Source organism: Mastomys coucha, unplaced genomic scaffold, assembly GCF_008632895.1.
Source record: "Mastomys coucha isolate ucsf_1 unplaced genomic scaffold, UCSF_Mcou_1 pScaffold5, whole genome shotgun sequence".
Lineage (NCBI taxonomy): Eukaryota > Metazoa > Chordata > Mammalia > Rodentia > Muridae > Mastomys > Mastomys coucha.
Window position 1 is genome coordinate 103,506,333 of NW_022196911.1, and position 20,343 is coordinate 103,526,675.

Sequence of the window (20,343 nt, forward strand, 5' to 3'; positions counted from 1 at the left end):
GTATGTGAGAGCTGGGGATGGGGTGGGGGGGGGTGGGGGGAAGATGGCTCAGTTAAGTAAACTGCTTACTGTACAAGCATGAGGACCTGATAATGGACCCCTAGCCCCACAGGAAAAGCTAGACACACTACCTTCCACGTGCCTGACATCTTGGAGCTAGGGAAGCAGAGGCAGGCTGATGCCTGAGCCTACCTAGCAGAATATGTGATATCTCCAGTTTCAGGGAGCGATGTGCTCTCAAAAATTAAGATGGAGAGTGACTGAGAATTACACACAATGTTGACCTCCAGCCTCTAGACACACATACACACACACAAAAATCAAGCTGGGAAGGGCATGCCATGCCTGGTTAAAAATAGCACACTGCACAACTTAATTTGGGAGGAGCTGGTTAAGAAACAAATCACTAATAACCTGTAATGGGAGTCAGAGGGATATGGGTATTCATCTCTGAATCATGGGATCACTCTTGGCTTCCCTTTCAATTTGGACCTTTTCCCATTGCACATGTTAAGTTTTAAAAACTGCATATTAAATTCTCCAATCAGAAAAGGTCACCATTTGCCAAGATTAGCATGCATCCTTTGTGACGCAGACATTGTGGTTTTGATAAAGCTGGTTGGCAAAGGGCACAGAGTCCAGGCTGTGGACAGGGACAGTCCTTTCCATTTCCTTTGTGAAACCACCTCGAGGTGATGCTCACGATGGGGGGGGGGGTGTTCCTGAGCCTGGTGAAAGGAGAGTATCCCAGCTAGAGGTATTATTCTTTCTGGAAAGTTTCAGAAATTCTGGAGCAGGCATATGGCTGAGACCACTGTGGATCCTGGGACAACTACATACATCTGTGCCTGAGAAACCTCATGTAAGGATGAGTGTAGCTGGCTACCAATAAAACTTTATTCATAAAGAAAGTAGTCTGAGCTAGGGGAGATGGCTTAGCGGCTAAACCACTTACCATACCTGTGAGGACCGGAGTTTGGGTCTCCACGGCTCACATAAATGCTTAGTAGATGGAGCAGCCTGTCTGTAACTCTACTCCTTAGAAGACACAAGATTTCCAGAGCAAGGAGCTGGCCAGGCTAGCCATATCAGGCAGCTCTGGGTTCAATTGAGAAATGCTGCTTCAACGAATAAGGTGGAAAAGTGATCATAGAAGACCACTGCCATCCACCATACCTCCATACACACACACAGTCTCCAGTCTCTCTCCCTCTCCCTCTCTCCCTCCCCCCCCCCCCCCCCCCCCAACTTGAGCACCGTTCATAAATATGCATACACACATGCAGGCACACCGTCACATAATCACATATACCTATGAACAGGAGACCAAACCAAACCAGAACAAAGCAGTTTGCTATCACTCTCAGAGCTAATATTCAAGAAGCAGAAGTAACCAGCTATCAGGCCATCCCTGCCCACAGTATCATTTATAGAAAAGCATCCCTCCAGATGCTCCCGTAACCAGCCGCAACTCCTCACATACTGGGAGGTCTCCTAGCGGGTTCAAGGTTTTGGCTCTTAGAAATGTTGACCTTGGTCCCCTAGATAAACAGGCGGCATCCGAAACCTAGGAAATGAGTCTGTTTTTTTTTCTTTGCTTGGAGACACTCCAAGCTAGCCTCAAATTTGAGATCTTCCCTGGCGCCTTCCCCGACCCCGCCCCATCCCCAGTGCTAGGATTACAGGTATGTACCACCACACCCAGCATTCCTGCCTTTTTAATACCCTCCAAGTGACTCATGTGGTGATATATAAACAGAAGGTGTTTAATACCCCCTTGCTGAATAATGAATGAATGAATTCATGAGTGAATGAATGAATGAATGAATATGAATGAATGAATTTGTGAATGTCTCCTCTCCGTGAACTTTAATACATCTCAGTTTTGAGCGTCACCTCTTGGGGACCACTGAAAATCCGTCCAGGCATAGACCCTCTTAAATTAGACATCTTGTATTCTCACCACTAAGGAGAATGACTTAATCAGAAGTGGCATAAGAAGAGGCATGGCCCTAGATCACACAGAAGGTGCCCAGCAGCTCTGGCACCTGCTAGTCACTTTACAGTCTAGCCAAGTAGACGAATCACAAGGTGGCATAGTGCCTGCCCCGAAACGAATTTGGTCCTGCTCAGGGCAGGAAGTTTTAAGATGTTTCTGGGTCCCCCCCTCCACCCATAGCAATCACTTCCATTGCAGAAAGGCCCAAGGACACACACATTAGAAGACTGCAAAGCCAGACTATATGATATTTCATGCCCATTCCTAGCAGACCAGGCCTAGGGCCTCTCTGAGGTCCCTCTAGGCACAGACCAGGGCTGAGAGTCCCATAACCTTCAGAGGCCAAGACTCGGGTGAGACGCAGAGAGAGAGGCTATGAGAGGACTACTCACACTGTTGTTACTTCCCTTGTTGTCTTCATACTTGGTTTCTATGTGGATGGAGAATTTCGGCAGGAAGGAACACTGTGGAGGAAAAAGCAGACTTTCATCAGGACTGTGGTTTCCTTCTGTCCTTAGTGTGACATGGGCTGCTTGGCTGACCATCACGTTGGGAGCACAGGTCTACAGTACTCACAATAAGTCATATATTACTAACCACATCCTGTAGGAGAAGCTACCACGAACACCATTTCTTCCAATAGTCAGACCAGAGGCAGTAAACTGTGTTGGAAGGAGTGTGGCCCAGGACATTTCCAAAGGGAATGTGCTAGAAATCCTGACTATGTTTTTTTGTTTTGTTTTTGTTTCTGAGACAGGGTTTCTCTGTACAGCCCTGGCTGTCCTGGAACTCACTCTGTAGACCAGGCTGGCCTCGAACCCAGAAATCCACCTGCCTCTGCTTCCCAAGTGCTGGGATTAAAGGCGTGTGCCACCACCGCCCGGCTATGGTTGTCTTCTTAACCCCTCTCTTAACCCATTATGTACTAGTGACATTAGAAAGGATAAATAAATGATGTAACTAACAATACAGTGTTGAGAGGCTGGGCTTAGCTCAAGCATGGGCTTAGCATATGTAAGGTCTTGAGTCTGACCTTCAGAATGGAACCAAGTATGTATAGCTGAGCAACAAGAAATAAGCCATCAGTGACCAGCAGTGACCAGCAGGAGACTGCAGGGGGCCTGGCCAGTACCTGATGGACAGAGGCTTATTTTGCAAGGCTGCTCTAAGTGTCTGTGTCTCTCCAGGCCCCATTGTGTCTCTCTAAGGCTAGGCAGTCTGAGGAGAGGGTGCTAATGCACTCAGCTTCCTCCCAGCGCTGAGCTGGCCATTATCTTCCTTGGACACCAGAAATGGAGTTGAAGACTAATGTTTAAAATGACCCAGTGATTTCCCTGGGACATGCAGGTATTAGATACAAGAGACATGGCTTGTTCTGGTCACAGTCCCAAGAGGCTATATTCTCTGCCACTGGCATTTTCTGAATGTTTCCAAGTTCTTGGATGATTGCAAATTCCCCAAGGGGTAAATGCTAATATTATCATCGTTCTTTTCAAGATGAGAAATGGAGCCATAGAGAGGTTAAGTAAATGGCCTACAGTCACACAGCCGGTACTGTACACAATCAGGATGGAAAGCCAAGTAGAGGGTTCCCAGTATCCATATTCTTGAGTACGACACTCTGTGGTTCTGAAAGCTGGGTGTCCAGTTCAGTGGTAACAGCAGCACTTTGTAATGTCTCAGCATCTACCTTAGAGCACCTGATTCCAAAAGCCTGGAGGTGCAGTCCAGCAATGTAAGCTGCACAAACCATCAGAGGCATGCTGGGCACGGCCTGGTGGGGAAACTGCCTTACTTCCCTGTTCATGGGCAGGCAATGGAAAGCCAGGACAGCTAGTCTCAGCATCTGCTAATAAGGTAACCTGCATCTCCCATGCTCCCTTCCCCTCTAACTGTCCTCCCTGTCAGCCCAGTTGACCCTAGGCATGCCTGTATAAGAAGCCAAGGATGAGCCGGGCGGCGGTGGTGCACATCTTTAATCCCAGCACTTGGGAGCAGAGGCAGGCAGATTTCTGAGTTCGAGGCCAGCCTGGTCTACAGAGTGAGTTCCAGGACAGCCAGGGCTATACAGAGAAACCCTGTCTCGAAAAACCAAGAAGCCAAGGATGTACTGTGGCTGATTTCCCTGAAACCACATGCCTTGTGCACCTAGCATCTACCTGCCTTAATCTGAGAGAAGAGAAGCAATTCAAGCTGTGGCTAAGGAAACTCGGAGACCAGCAATCCTAGTAATTGCCTCGATAGAGGCCCAGGCGCTGTGGTGATTTATTAACACCTCGCCCGCTGTCTCTCACTCGGTAACCACTCTGCCCTCACACCCATTTCCAGGGACTTCCAGGGAGGGAGGCTGGTCATCACGAGTCAAGACGCTGGCACCCTTGAAGGCCCCCCACCCCACCCCACCCTCACCCCCATCCCCGGCAGAACCTTGATTGACTCGTGAGCTTGGGAGATGTCCTTGCGAAGAAACCCTCTCAAAGATAACAAGCCTTTAGGGAAATCAATATTTGTACTTGTAAATATGTGACTCATCCGAGGGTCAATCCAATGAGGAGCAAGAGAAGGCAGTAATGCAGGGTGCTAATCGGTCTGTGTCCCCAACCGTAAACTCCACGGAGGTGTATCTGTCTGTGTAGATGTGCCCGAGTGTTCTCTTATATCACTCTCTACCTTATTTGGAGACAAGGTCTCTTGTATAACCTGAAACTTGGTGACTAGGTTGTGTGGCTTAAGAGCCCCAGGGAATTCTCCTGTCTGTTTCCCTAGCACAGACACCACTGTTGCACCAAGGACTCCAACAAGTTCAGGTCTCACCCTTGTGTAGCAAGTATTTAACCAATCGAGTTCTCTCTCCAGCCTGTGGTTCCTGACCCCATCCCAAGCTGATCTTCTAAACCACTTATCTAGGTCAAGCGAATGAATCCCAGTGTTTGGGTTTCAAACCCAAACACAAAATGCAAAAAAAAAAAAAAAAAAAAAAAAAAAAAAAAAAAAAAAAAAAAAAAAAAGCTTGTATGCAAATTCACAGGTGTTGCTATTTGGAGTGGAGGAGGAAGGTTGTTTTAGAACAGCAACTCTGCCTGCAAGAGGCTGCAGGTGCATCTGCCCCCATCGAGGCAGCAAGAGGATGATGAGAACCTAAGAAGCCCCATCTAGGGTGGGAGAATTTGGGAGGGGGTGTGTGTGAGGTGGGGCTGGCGCTAATAGTCACCACTGGGATGTCTGATGGCTTCTTCCTGGAGTGCTGGCATGTGAGAGAGTCTCAAGGCATGTCAGAAGGCTCAAGGGGAAACGGGACACGCTACTGAGGCGGACAGTATGAGTTCAGCCACTAGAAAAGAACTGATTCCCATAAACTGTCCTCTGACCTCTACAGGCACGCCATGACATGTGCGTGCATCCACAATACACATTTAACACATATGCACACACACCCACAATACAAACACACTGCATATAAAGAAAATCAGAAGCTATAGTTGCTTTAAAATTTTTTTTAAAAAAAAACTCTTTGGTAGGGCTGGTGAGATGGCTCAGTGGGTAAAAAGTACTGACTGCTCTTCTGAAGGTCCTGAGTTCGGATCCCAGCAACCACATGGTGGCTCACAATCATCTGTATGAGATCTGACACTCTCTTCTGGTGCGTCTGAAGATAGCTACAGTGAATTATGCCAGAGCAAGCAGGGCCAGCAGAGGTCCTGAGTTCAATTCCCAGCAGCCACACACATGATGGCTCATGGCCATCTGTACAGCTACAGTGTACTCATACACATAAAATAAATAAAATAATTCTAAAAAAAACCTCTTTGGTGAGTTGTTCATTTTCAATAATGTTTTGAATTTTTTCTTAATGTTCTGAGATTTTATTTTACATGTATGTGTTGTTTTCTTTTTTCTTTCTTTTTTGCCTGCATGTATGTCTGTGACCCACATACATGTAGTGTCTGTGGAGACCAGAAGAGGGCACCAGATGCCCTGAGACCAGAGTTACAGATAGCTCTTGGCCATTAAGTGGGTGCTGGGAATTGATTCCTGATCCTCTGGAAAAGCCACCAAATGCGCTTAACCACTGAGCCACTTTTCAAGTCCAAAATGTTTACATTAAGATGAGAACCTGGGTCTGATGATAATGAGCCTCTAAACACACACACACACACACACACACACACACACACGAATAAACCTATGTGTCTTGTGCAGGGCAGTGTCTATAGAGAGCCAGCAAATCTCCATTATTAGACAGCCTTCCATTTCTCCTTTAGAAGCTGGTTCTTTCTTTTCTTTCTCTCCCACTTTTAAAAAACATTTAGATTAATGTATTAGTGTGCAGGGGGAAATTTGCTGGAGTTTGTTCTCTTTTCCTGCCTTGTGGGTCTGGGGGGATAGGAACTCAGGTTGTCAGGCTTGCGAGGGGCACCTTCACCCACTGAGCCATTTCATTGGCTCAGATCTCACAATTTTGACTCAGAGTTTGATGAGGACAGAGACCTCATGATAGTAACACCAATAGCCCCCTTTCCTCCACTGCCAATCCTTCAGCTCCTTATTGTTTTTTTTTTTTTTGGTTTTTAGAGACAGGGTTTCTCTGGGTAACTCTGGCTTTCCTGGAACTCACTTTGTAGACCAGGCTGGCCTCGAACTCAGAAATCCGCCTGCCTCTGCCTCCCAAGTGCTGGGGTTAAAGGCGTGCGCCACCACCGCCCGGCAGCTCCTTATTGTTGCTTCTTACTCCTTGAGAACCAGAGAAGGACCTCACTCTTTTGTTTCCCTATCACACAATACCACAACAATAAGAACTGGTGTTCTTGTCAATGTCTGGGGCTCAAAAGGGAAATATCTTGACCTTTACCATCCCCCAGCCTCAGCTATTCCGTGTCCAGAATGGGGACGATCCTTCTCCATCCACTCTGTAGGAAGGATAGAAGATCAGTGATTGTATAAGCACTCTGTAGCCCAGATCCTAGCACAAAGGAGTGATATAGTAATGGAAAGACATTTATACATGTCTTGCCCAGAACCTTGTTTAAATAATTAATTGATTATCTTCTCCTTATCTCCTTTTCATGACCCCCAAACACAAGAAGTGTTCTATCCATGTGCACTACTGAGTGTGTATGTGTGTTTGTACACTTGTGTGCACACAGAGGCCAGAGGAGGACATTATGTTTCCTCTACCTTGCTCTACTTTCTCTGAGCCTGGAGCTTATGTTTTCCTGCCCCCCACCCCCAATGTTTGCAGAACAAGCTCTCTCATCTTTGAGCCTTCATCTCTCGAGCCTGCACTGTTCAAGTCTTACAAACAAACCCTGAGATTTCTGACTGCTTCTTGCTCTGTCTATAACCAATCCTGTCTCTCTGTCTTCACCATCAAACACCAGAGGATTGCTGGCTCCCCTTCTGCCTCTCTGCTCTTCTCACCCTGTGCAGTCTGGGCTGGAGAAGAGAAACTCAAAAGCATTTCTGAGCCAGCATTCGCCTTTCCTTCTCCACCCTGGAGATGCCCTCACTGGTCATATGCCCACACAATTCCTCCACTTTGCACGGCAGCTGGCTTGGCAAACTCCACGCCCCTGCACCCTGATTTAAGCTGTCCCACCACCCCCTCCTCTCCCCACTCCAGTCCCCTCTTTCCCATCTCAACCACTTCCAATTTTCCACAGCCACTTTGTGAAGCTTCTTCCCAAACCAACACCTCTAATTCCAACTTCCCACATCTCCAGCTGCCATGGGCCACCTACCCCGAGGCCTACACACTCAGTAACCCCCAAGGTCTGAGCTGAACCTGAAGGTTCACCTGGCCTGTTCTGACTTCCTAGAGATATTAAAATGAATTACCACAAACTTAGTGGCTTCAAACAACAGATACTTATTATTGGCCATCTCTGGAGATTGGAGGCCTTGAATCCAGGTATGGACAAGGCCACACGTCCTCCTTCAGCACCAGAGAAGAAGCTCTCTGGGCTCCTCTAGCTTCTGACAGGCCCAGGAAATCCTAGCTTTGGGGTGTATAGCTCTGTCACATAACCTTTATATCTGTGTTCCTTCTCCTTTCTCTTTTAAAGCAAGATATTATACTTTTCTAAAAGTCCTGTGTGTGTGTGTGTGTGTGTGAGTGCGCACACATAAATACAGTGTCTGCGAAGGTCAGGAGAGAATATTGAGTCCCCTGGAGTTGGTGTCAATGGTGGTTGTAAGATGCCCAATGTGATTAGTGGGAACTAAACTTGGGTTCTCTGCATGAGTCATTTGGGAGTACACAGTGCAGCAAGAGACCTACACCGGGGCTGGAGAGATGGCTTAGCGGTTAAGAGCATTGACTGCTCTTCCAAAGGCCCTGAGTTCAAATCCCAGCAACCACATGGTGGCTCACAACCATCTGTAACGAGATCTGATGCCCTCTTCTGGAGTGTCTGAAAACAGCTACAGTGTACTTACATATAATAAATAAATCTTAAAAAAAAAAAAAGAGAGAGAGACCTACACCATGAAATAAAGACTTTAAAGTTACGGTGGACAGAGTTCTGAGATGGCCTCAGAGCTACGGGCCCTTGTCCTTCCATTCTGAGAACATAAGGGGCTGGATGAACTTCGATGGATAACATCTGAGATGTATCCTACCTGTGACCCACAGGTTGCATGCATCCCAGGTTGGATATGATTGTGGCTCAACTCAGATGACCATGCCACACTGCATTGTCAAAAGTTTGGACATCCCTGCTGGAGTCTCTGATTGACAGTCCTGAGATTTAATCAGTATACTGAAGACTGAACACTAACCTCAGCTTCCCAAAGCTTGGGGGAAAGCCTTGAATGGAGAATGTGAACCCAGTCCTTCAGTCACAGGGAAGTGAAGGACCAAGAGCAGAGGGGAACCCAGAAGGCTGGAGGAAACACAAGCCATGGCTGACACTTCTATTTCAAGCCAGCCAAGGACACAGTTAACCTAGGCATACATTCCTACTCCTGTGGAGAGGGAAAGATAATAAACTGATGATGTTTTCAACAGCTGAGTTTTGTGGGACATCTGCCCCATGGCAATGGAAGAGCCTGCACACTGCTCTCTGCCACATGGCCCGCCCGGCCCTCATCCATGAAAGTGTCATTCACTTTGAGGTTTGAACACACCCAGGGGACCCTATGCTCCTCCTGACTTAGTCATCCAGCCTACAAGGGCTTTGTCAATGTTCACTGCGTATGGCCCACTGACACCAGGGCTGCCCACATCCAGAAATATGCATCTTGCACACATGGAGGAAGGATGGTGTTTTGTTAGAAACGAGATCCATGTTTGGAGGGAAACAGACATTCGTTCAAGCTCCGGGTTCTTTGCTTATGAACTTGGTGATATTCCGAAAATGCCTTCATCGGTCTGAGCTTAAACATTCCCGACTCCACACAGAGATGGTCTCAGCATCATAGCTAGTCAGCAAAGATTAAAAGGACAGTGGATGTCTGAAGCTAGGGAGTTTCTGGTGGAAGAGACTTGAGGTGGCGTTGGCCAATTCAGTGTACTCCAATCTACGGAACTCGCAGAGCAGCGTAGAGCTAACAGAGTGGGAGAAGAGAGAGACCTGGTACTACGAACTCATGAGAGAACAGGATGGAAGCCTTGGCCTTGCTGGATGGTTAGCACAGATTGAACACCTGACTGGTCCTTCCCATTACATGAATGGTGGCCTGCCCTGCTATTGTGGACATGAAGTCTCATCTCCCTGGCTCCTCTATCGGCTTGCATTCTATCCCGACCACTTCATGCAGAGAAACAAAAGTCCCACCAGGGGCCTTTCTCTCTCCTATATGTAAAGACTAATATGGCCACCACCAGTTCACTCAGCTTACAAAACCCAAGGCTCAAAGAAGTTACAATATAGCATTGGGGAAAAAAATGTAGCAACTGGGAACTTCAGGAGCCTGTTGATGGTTGTGCTTACAGGCACTGACTCCAGAAAGCTTTTCCCCTCTGAAAAACAGCACAAGGGCCATCAAGAAACCAGGGCAACAGGACAGACACGGTCTCATAGCCGTCTCTTTATTTTCCCCAAGAAGAATGGCACTGGGGTCCTTGACATCTGCTCCCCACCACCACTGGCTTTGTGTGCCATATTTGCGTGTCATATCTGTTAATTGGCAATCCATCCCATTAGAATCTACTGAGTTAAACCTCCCACTGAAACATGATCATACAGTACTGGCAAAAACCTCCAGTAGAAAGTCCTAGTGTGCAGAGGGGAATGGTTCTCTGTTGAACACTGGGAAAAAAAAAAAAAAACCTATTTGAAGTTTTGAGAGGCGATGAGGGAAGGAGGGAGGCGTGAGGCGTCTGGGCCTCTGCAAGAATAATTTCCAGACACGAGCCCTCCCAGGTTCACTGTCGGGAAATGCGAGCAGCTTGTACCGAATGCAAGGTGGAGCTGTACTCCCAATTCACTACAGACAAGCTTCGGAAGAAACGAAAGAGCTATTTTTGGTCCTATGATTGATTAGGGTTGCTATGGTGATAAGAAACACTTATGAGAACAAAACTAAATGTAAGCAAACTGAAGTCTTAAAGAGAAAGGGGCAAACACTCACCGGAATGTCAGAGTCTACCTGAAGGGTGTGAGGGAAACCCTTGCTGTGGTCACCACCTCTGGCACAGTAAGAAGAGTGGCCATGGGGACAAGTCCGAAGGTCTCTGGGGATCTTCACCTTCAGAAGCAGGGAGTGGCCACGGGGACCACGGGGACCATTCCCTTCAAAGACTGTCATCAAGGATGCAATATTCTTCTGGCATATGACTTAGAGCTGACATGCTGTAAGCTTGGGTATTTACTAGCAAAAAATACAATTAAGATTCTCCATGAAAGCTTATTTTATATCACTACCTGATAGAGCCTCATCTGCTTGTCCTGAGAAACACAGCTTCCGGGCATTTTTCTGATGATGTTCCTCTAGATAGTTGGTTGGTTGTTTTTTGTTGTTTTTTTTTTTTTTTTTTTTTTTTTTTTTTTTTCTTCAGGGATTGAGATGTGGGTTAGCTAAGTGGTAGAGCGCATGGTTATCGTGTATGAGGTGGCAGAGCACATGTTTAGTTTGTATGACATCCTGGCTTCCATCCATAGCACCAAAGGAAGAAACTAATGGGTGTATAGTAGTGTTAATGATGCTTAGTACGTCTCGAGTTGTGTAACCACATCAAATTTCAAGATGGCTTCAGCATCTTTGGAGAAACTCTGCACCTAAGAGCACACACTTGCTCGTTCCTGCCCGCCTGCCAGTATCATACTGCTCCTCTGTGGTCTCTATGCTTAATCAACTCTTATAGATTAAACAGAACATGTGGCCTTTTGAGTTTAGTCTCTTTCACATGGTACCATGTAATGGTGTTTAATCCTTTTCCTGGCACAGTTGTATTCCATTATAAGGATATACCACAATTTATTTCTCCATTCATCAGCTGCTAGCCTGAATTTGTCATTGTATGCTTCCATCTCAAGTGCCGGGATTACAGCTGCATACAGATGTACCCTACCCATTTTCCTTGTTCCTACCTTTTGAGTGTTGTGGGTACTCTTGCACCAGTTTCTGTGTGGGCACAGGTTTTCATTTCTCTTGGTTAGATACCTAGAATGGAAATGCTGAACTAGGCAGCAAAGTAACTCTATGTTTATTCTTTTGGGACGTGGTTGGGCCACTCCAAAGGCCCCCAGTAGTGGGAAGGTTCTGCTGACCAAATCCTCAGCCACTCTTGTTATTATCCAGATGCATCCTGATTGTAGGGAGTCCAGGAGCATCTCTGAACAAAAATGATGATCCAGAGCGGACACAGTAAATGTTCCACCCGGGACCTAACCATGAGGCAAAACCAACAGTGGTATGTCTACGTACTTATTTTCAAGGGACATTGTCTGAAATAACTGACATCCTTGAACTCATTTAATAATTCCTTAGTCCCCATCTAATCCCAACTGGGCAAAGCAAGAGTCCAGCAAGGACAAGCAGCATCCCCAGAGTGGAAGGCAAACAAGGGAGGGGCTGAGACTCAACCCAGGCTGCCTGCCTCTCTAGGGTAAGCACATACACCCAACACTCTACTAAGCAGCTTCTTTAGAATTAAGAGAGGGCCCAGGGTTTGGGCAAGTGGGGGCTGCAGCTCCATGGAGGGCACTGCTGTTGCTCAGCTTCTCAGTGTGTCCTGAAGCTACTACATGCAAAACTGTCCCCAGATTCTTATAACCTTTATGCACTTTAACTTGCAGGGCTGCACATCATAACTAGTCATCGTTTCGCAGCTAAAGAAAGCATGTGTGGGGCTGGTGAGATGGCTTAGCGGGTAAGAGCACTGACTGTTCTTCCGAAGGTCATGAGTTCAAATCCCAGCTATCACATGTTGGCTCACAACAACCCGTAATGAAATCTGGTGCATCTGAAGACAGCTACAGTGTACCCATTTATAATATTAAATAAATCTTTTTTAAAAAAAGGAAAGACGGCAGGGCAGTGGTGGCGCACGCCTTTAGTCCCAGCACTTGGGAGGCAGAGGAAGGCAGATTTCTGAGTTCCAGGCCAGCCTGGTCTACAGAGTGAGTTCCAGGACAGCCAAAAGCTACACAGAGAAACCCTGTCTCAAAAAAAAAAAAAAAAATTTTTTTTTTTTTCAAAAAAAAAGGAAAGAAAAGAAAAGAAAGCATGTGTGTGGCTAGCTTGAGAGTTACTCATTCCATGGGTACTGGACTCTCACACATCAGCCTCAATCATTACATTTAGAACAAGAAGGAGCCAGGCAGTGGTGACTCATGCCTTTAATCCCAGCACTTGGGAGGCAGAGGTAGGCAGATTTCAGAGTTCAACACCAGCCTGGTCTACAGAGTGAGTTTCAGGACAGCCAGGGCTATATAGAGAAACCCTGTCTCAAAAACAAGAACAAGAAAGGATAAGAGAGGGGTGTGATAGTTCAATGGCATTCAAAGCACTTTTGATTGTATTGTAATTAGGTTTTTTTTTTTTTTTTTGAGACAGTACCTCATGTAACCCAGGCTGACTTGGAATCTGCTATGTAGCCAAGGATGACCTTGAACTTCCGATCCTCCCATTTCCCCCCTAAAGGCCTTAGTTCAAAGCTAGCTCTTCAGCCCAAATCTCTTATCTGAGATCAGAACCTTACCAGGGAATCAAGAGATTCAAGTAGTCTTTCTTGGGGTCAGGAAGTATTTATAGACTTTGAAAAAAAAAAAAAAGCATTTTCTTTAACTTTTATCTGGAGCCCAATTTGTTCCTTGCTATCTTGTCCTGACAGACATAAAACTTGTCTACAGACATAAAACCCCACAAGGACTCAGGATCTTCCTTCTAAGGGAGTTCCCCGACTACGGCAACGATTGCCTGGTACTGCAGATATTGTATACATTGTCATCAATTAATGTCTTCCAGGTCAGACAGGGAATTTCAACTTGAGACGGAGTCACTAATAAAACTGTCAGTGTTTCTTTTCACCAACAGGAGACTCACTTCTAGAATGTTTTAGAGCACACTGAGACCAGGGAACAGGTAAAGGGTTTACAGTCTTCTATGCTGGAGGCTGGGGCCAGAGGTGCTAGTGGGGAAGAAAAGTTAGTGCTGCTCATGAGGTAAGAGGAGGCCTGCAGCCTTGGATGTGGGGACAGTGAGTGGGCAAATAGGTAGCTCTCATTTTTATTCTCTCTCTCTCTCTCTCTCTTTCTCTCTCTCTCTCTTTCTCTCTCTCTCTCCCTCTCTCTGTTTCTCTCTCTCCCTCTCCCCCCTCCCCTCTACCTCTCCCCCTTCCCTCTCTTTCTCCCTCTCCCCCTCCCCTCTCTCTCCCTCTCCCCCTCCCTGTCTCTGTTTTTCTCTCTCTTTCTCCCTCTCCCCTTCCTCTCCCCATCTCCCCCTCCCCCCTCTCTCTCCCTCCCTCTCTCTGTTTCTCTCTCTCCCCCCTCCTCTCTCTCTCTTTCTCTCTCTTTCTCTCTCTCTCTCTCCCTCTCTCTCCCCCCTTGTATCTCCATCTCTCCTTTCTCTTCTCCCTCCCTTACGGCTGTGTGTACATCTGTGGAGGCCAGTGGTCTAACCCTTAGGTATCAATCATCAGGAACTGTCCACCTTATTTATTCTGGTCTCTCATGTGTCTGGAGCTCACAAAGTAGGCTAGGCTAGCTGGCCAGTGAGTCCCAGTGAGCCCCAGTAAGCTATAGGTCTCTGCTTCCTCAGTGCTAGAATTATAAACATAAAGTTTATAAGTTGCCAGGCTTTTCCATGGGTGCCAGGATTCAAACCTCAGTCCTCATACTTGGATGGCAAGGACTTTATGGGATGACTCATCTCCCCACGGTCCCAGCCCCAAACTTTTTCTTCCTAACTCCCTCCCCTCCTTTTCTTCCCATCTTAATCCTCTCCCACTCCCCCTTTCCTACCCCACCCCCGGCCCCGGACTTCTCTCCCAGCCTTTCTTGCTCAAACCTGGGCAAGACTGGCCCAAACTTGCCTCTCAGGTGCTAGGATTCCAGGTTTAAGCCACTGTGTCTGACCTTGGGATGTAGATCTTAAGGTAAAATCCCACTTCAAATATCTCTATCTTCAATTATCTGGATTTTTTTTTTTTTTTTTTTAAAGACAAGGTCTTTCTACATAGTCCTTGCTGTCCTAGATCTAGCTAAGTAGACCAGGCTGGCCTTGAACTCACAGATATCCTCCTGGCTCTGCCTCCTGAGTGCTGAGAGTAAAGACATTTTATTTTAGCATTCTACATTGACAGAAATTTTGCCTTAGAAGGCAAAAATAAGAATTTCTCATTAGTGTATGGAAGTCTTTAAAACACACACAGTCCTAAGGAATCATGTGGTCCCATGGTGCCTCTTCTGCTTAGATTCTCCACAATCATGCTGTCTGGGTTCTGAAGGCCATGTATGACACCCCCTACATAGGGTCTGTGTTAGTGCTGAAAGGGTAGCTGGGAGGGGGACTACAGAGAAGATAGTTCTGGAAAAGCATATTCAGAAAGGGAGAAAAAAAAAGTAAAAAAAAAAATTGTAAAGCGGAGGGGACGAGACAAAGAATTGCATAGAAATAAAGTGAAGAGGATGAATCAGAGTGACTCTCCAAATATACGCTGCACAGGAAGATGCATGTGGCCAAGAAGAATGGCGGGGTCTGAAAGAAGTGGAGGAGGGTGAGAGGAAGCGAGTAAGAGCCGGAAAGAGCTGGAAACAGCTGCCTGAATCCCAGCCCACGGCAAGGAAATACACTTTGGGCTTTCAGCAGTTGCCGCCAGCCACACCCTGCACACAGCTCGGTTCATTCATTAATTCAGTCATTGATGGAACCTCTTGCCATCCTCTCTCGAGCACGGAATAAGTAACTCACTGGAGAAGCAAGGGCAGGAGGGAGATGGAGCTAAATGCATGAATGAAAGCATGCTTTCTGAATGGAGCATGAGTTGCTCTTGGCACTTCTAGGACAAGAAAATGAAATTCAGGCTCATACAACCCGAAGCTAGGCTTGTCACAGCAGAGGGTATGCATGCACACTGATAGCTGCACACAGGCAAGGCAAGGCACGGATTTAAAAAGACAGGCTGACCAACGCCACAAGCCCTAGACTGTGTATGTAACAGATAGGAAAGAGCTACAATGAGTTCTCAAATACGAGCACAGTAGATAGGAGACAATAAGATGGTACACACAGGCTGGCATGGCTCAGCAGTAAGAGTGCTTGCTGTGCAAAGACGAAGAGCTAAGTTCAGATCCCGGAATTCACATACAATGCCAGATGTGGTTCGCTGCACACCTGTAAATGCCAGCACTGTAGGGACAGACAGGACAGTCACTGGGGCTTATAAACTACAAGCCCAGAGTCAAGTTTAGAGAGAGACCCTGTCTGGAGGGAATAACAATGGAGACTGACAGAATAGGAAACCTACATCCTCCTCGTATGCACTCACACCCACACACATTCACACATGCACCTTCACATACACTTTCACACACATATTACACACACGCTCGCAAAAACACACAAAAATGGACAAAGAAAAACCAAAATTTTTGTGTTATCAAGTAGAAAATAAACAGAGAAGAAAAAAACTTATTTTATAATAAAACTATTGAGGATCCTTTAAAGGCATTTTTCCTTTCTGGGGCTCAGTGGGCACAGGTGCTACCTGAAGATGGGAGTTTGATCCCCAGGACCCACATGGTGGAAGGAGAGAACCAACTGCTGCAAGCTGCCCTCTGGTCTCTATATGCCACCCCTGACTGTCCCATGTCCTGTCTTCCCGAATGAGCAACCCAGATGATTCTACACTGTTATAGCAGATATTGTGCTTTATCATCTGCATCCCCCCCCCCACACACACACAATCGCTGAATTAATTTTCTATGGGCTTTCAAGTCACAGAAGTAGCTGTTCAAGGCTCCTACTTGCGAGGCACTGGGTGGCTGGTGGCTGGGCTGGGAGACTCAGGCCGTGAGATTCCACAAGCGCCATGGCTTGTGGGAATCTGCTACTCTAAGGCTGGCTGATCTTACAGACATCTTTTACATGGACACTGTTGCTATTTGGAAGTTGAACAGCCCTAAAAAAATCTAGCAGTTAAGGCTCCCCCACTAACAGTGTGACTGGGGGTGTGTCCTCTCCCTTTGCAGGATTTTTCCTTCTCCTACATTCTCCTTCCCACATGGGAGGGTTGAAGGCAACTGCGGGTGTGCCCTTAAAGGGGGAGTGCCACCCTCGTCTCCTCCCTTCTTTTGTGTCTTGGCCATGAAGGGAGGAATTTTCCTCTGATCTACCCATGCCCACTGTGATGTACTATCTTCCTGTAGGTGAGATCTCTAAAAATGAGATCTAAATTAAACCTTTACCTCCCTCTTCTATAAGCCAATTTGTCTCAAGTATTTTGTCACAGTATTGGGAAGCGAACGCTGAAACATATCTAAATGCACAGAGCTCGCATTTCAACCCAATGCTACCTGTAGCATGTGGCTTAATGCATTGATTTGCTTAGAAAGAAATCTATCCAGGATCCATACCACCTGAATCTAATGATACCAAACATTTCAATATGGCTGGGTGCTCTTTAAAAACAAAACAAAACAAAACAAAATGAAAGCCTTGGTATCCGGGCAATAATCCTCCACAGACAACCTATTAGCTTACTGAAACGGAGAAGGCAAGATTTACTTGGTTAGAACTGATCCAGTAGCCTATGGCACAGTAAATAATAGCTCCAAGAGAAGCTTTTACACCCCGCTACGTCCTTGCAATTACAAAGTTCCATGGATAAATGTGTGTGGGAGTGTTAGAGGTTGCAGGCCCCTTTGAATCAAAGGCTGCGAGAGCTTTTACTGCAAAGAAGCCCGTTCATCACTGGTTGTGTCTTCTTATTTTGGTTGTCTTTTGAGGGTCTTGTTTTCTTGAGACACGCTCCCCGTCTGTAGCCACTGCTGTAATGGTGTTCACAGCCACTTCACTATGTACACCAAGGTAACCTTGAACTCAGGGCGATCTTCCTCAGCTTCCGGAACACTGGGACTATAGGCGTGAGCCACCACCATGTGGTCCTCTCTCTGTCATCTTAACTTGTCACTATGAATGGTTCTGTTCCCACCCCAAAGTCTCCGAACCCCTCGGGACATTTGCAGAAGAAAGCTGATTCTATTCATGACATCGGTTTCATGCCACGATTTGTGCGCTCACTACTGGATTGTCTGTCTGTGAAGGTCAATCTTCGGTGCTGTGCCCAAAGCTTATCAATGCCCTTGACTAGAGGGCCCCTCACTAAGTGTGGCCTCTAACATCTGCATCGACAACCCATTTGTTCTCTCCCCTTTGTTGGATTCTTCCTTCTCCTCTTCTACATTCTCCTTCCCACGTCTTTCTTTCTTTTTTTTTTTTTTTTTTTTGGTTTTTCAAGACAGGGTTTCTCTGTGTAGCCCTGGCTGTCCTGGAACTCATTCTGTAGACCAGGCTGGCCTCGAACTCAGAAATCTGCATGTCTCTGCCTCCCAAGTGCTGGGATTAGAAGCGTGTGCCACCAAGCCTGGCTTCCCATGTCTTTTTTATTTCCTGTTTTTGAGACAAGGTTTTCCTTATGAAGCTACTTGTCTTAGTTACTTTTGCATTGCTATGATAAAGCACGCATAGAAATGATGCACAGAATGGATTTATCTTGGTTCTTGGTTTTAGAAGGCTCAGTCCACCACATGGCAGAAGAGTTCAGATGGTGGCACTAGGAGACGTAGCAGAGACTGTTCACATAGTTGGGGTTGGGATGCAGATAGAGGGTATAGCGGGGTCTGGGCATAACTTTCAGAGGTCTACGTCCAGTGACCCACTTCTGCCAGATAGGCCCACCTTCTAAAGGTTGTCCCAAATAGAACCATGTGGGGAACACTGTACTCAGACTACAACCGTAGCCCAGGCTGCCTCAGTCTCTTGAGTGCTCTAGGGCCTGCCATGGTGAGCCCACACATGGTCCTATTCCTAAAAAAGGGGCATTTACTTATTCATCCAAAACTGTGCACAGTACCGGATAGTCAGGGTTAACTGTGAAACAGAGATGAAAATAATTTTCCTTATCAACTAACGATGTCTCCATGACCCCAGAGAAGGGACACTTTGGAGACCTCCATTCTTTTCTCTTCTATAGCTGACCAGATGGTTCTCTAATTTCCTTCCAAACAAGTCAGCCAGTCCTCGAGGTCTGGTATAATAAACTCGTCCTTCCCAGCCTTGTCCCTGGTTCTGTCATTATGTGATTTAGTAGTTTACATGACACTCTGGCAGGGACTCCAAGGCAGGTGTGGGAGGGATCTGTCTCCATGGTGACATTCCCCTGGAGGAGAGCCTTGTTCTTCTTGAGTGACTGGTGATGGACTCTCAGCTATGGCTGTCCCCTTCTCACCTGTGTAGGGTCTGTCTAGGCTAACCCCAAGCCTCATGGAGACACAACAAAGCTTGTAGATCCCAAGAGTCCCTAGATTCTCCTTAGTTATTAGAATTTGGTCATCCTCTTTCATCTGAGTCATTAAAATGAGTAAGAGTAGACCATTCTTCACAGCCTAGTCTCTCTGTGGAACAGCTGCTATTTTAACTACCAGATAGGTGTGTCTAGGGCCAGAGCTTCGGCTTGGTTGATGAAGTGTTTGCTTAGCGTGCACAAAGTGCTGGGTCGAGCCCCCAGCCCTGCATCGACTGGACGTGGTGATGCACACCTGTGAGTCCAGCTAGCTCGAGACTACCTTCAGCTACACAGCTAGTTCAAGGTCAGTTTGAGCTACATGAATATAAAGGTGCATCATTTGCCACGGCCTCTTCTATGGGTTCTCATTGAAGGTTAATTTGATGGAGGGGTGTGGTTATAGCACCAATATGTAGGCACCCACTGAACAGTGTTGGATACTGTTATGAACATTACAAAGTTCAAATTCCTATAGGAAGGAAGGAATTCTTCTCCTATAGGAGTGTGACACAGGGGGCTTGACACTGTTGGCTTGTGTCAAGGGTTTTCTTTTTCTTTCTATTTGGGTTCTAGCATAAAAACCCCACATCAAGCCCGGCGGTAGTGGTGCACGCCTTTAATCCCAGCACTTGGGAGGCAGATACAGGCGGATTTCTGAGTTGGAGGCCAGCCTGGTCTACAGAATGAGTTTCAGGACAGCCAAGGCTATACAGAGAAACCCTGTCCCGAAAAATCAAACCAAACCAAACCAAACCAAACCAAAACAAAAAAACCCCCACATCATCACTTCAGATGGCAGCCAATATCTTCAGTACCTTCAGTACCTTCCTTTGGGACTTGATAAACTTTAAAAGAGCTGGCAGTTCCAAAGGGCTGGCTAAATGGTCTACTGTCTGGAAGAACGTTGTCATACTGTTCTTGGTGTAGTGTGTAATTAAGATCCCCACCCCACCCCCATCCCATAATCAAGTTAAAGATATTTTTTCCACTTCCTGGACAAGTGACGTCTCTACAACAGTACACTCCCGGTGACAGAAAAGCTTTTATTTCTTGGTAACTGAGATCAGGTTGACCTCTAAATGACCCTACATAGAACATCCTCCTGTCTGGGTAGTCACTGGTGAGGGGCAGGTTAGGGTTCAGGTGACAGGCTGGATAGTCACAGGGAGCTACTGGTGAGAACTTACTACAGTGCTGGGTGACTGCTAACATGCAGGAATACGGGTTTGGAGTTTGTAGGGCCCCAGAGGCTGCCTTTCAAAGAAAGAGAACTCGTGGCAGTCTTGGGAGAAATTTTGTTTTGGGATGTAGGACAGGAAATCTTGAACTTGAGAAAGACATCAAAACGAGAGGCAGTTAAGATGAAAGGACTGGAGGATAAAGAACCCAATTAGAC

At 46.6% G+C, this 20,343-nt stretch overlaps 1 protein-coding gene across 2 annotated transcripts in view; it reads right to left on the reverse strand.

Moving 5' to 3' along the window:
- Positions 1-20,343, reverse strand: part of Pitpnc1 (phosphatidylinositol transfer protein cytoplasmic 1) — a 257,448-nt gene that overhangs the window by 88,447 nt on the left and 148,658 nt on the right. For both annotated transcript variants that reach the window (XM_031351330.1, XM_031351331.1), the window contains exon 5: positions 2,392-2,463. In XM_031351330.1, the coding sequence (XP_031207190.1) occupies positions 2,392-2,463 (72 nt within the window). The remainder of the gene's footprint in view (positions 1-2,391; positions 2,464-20,343) is intronic.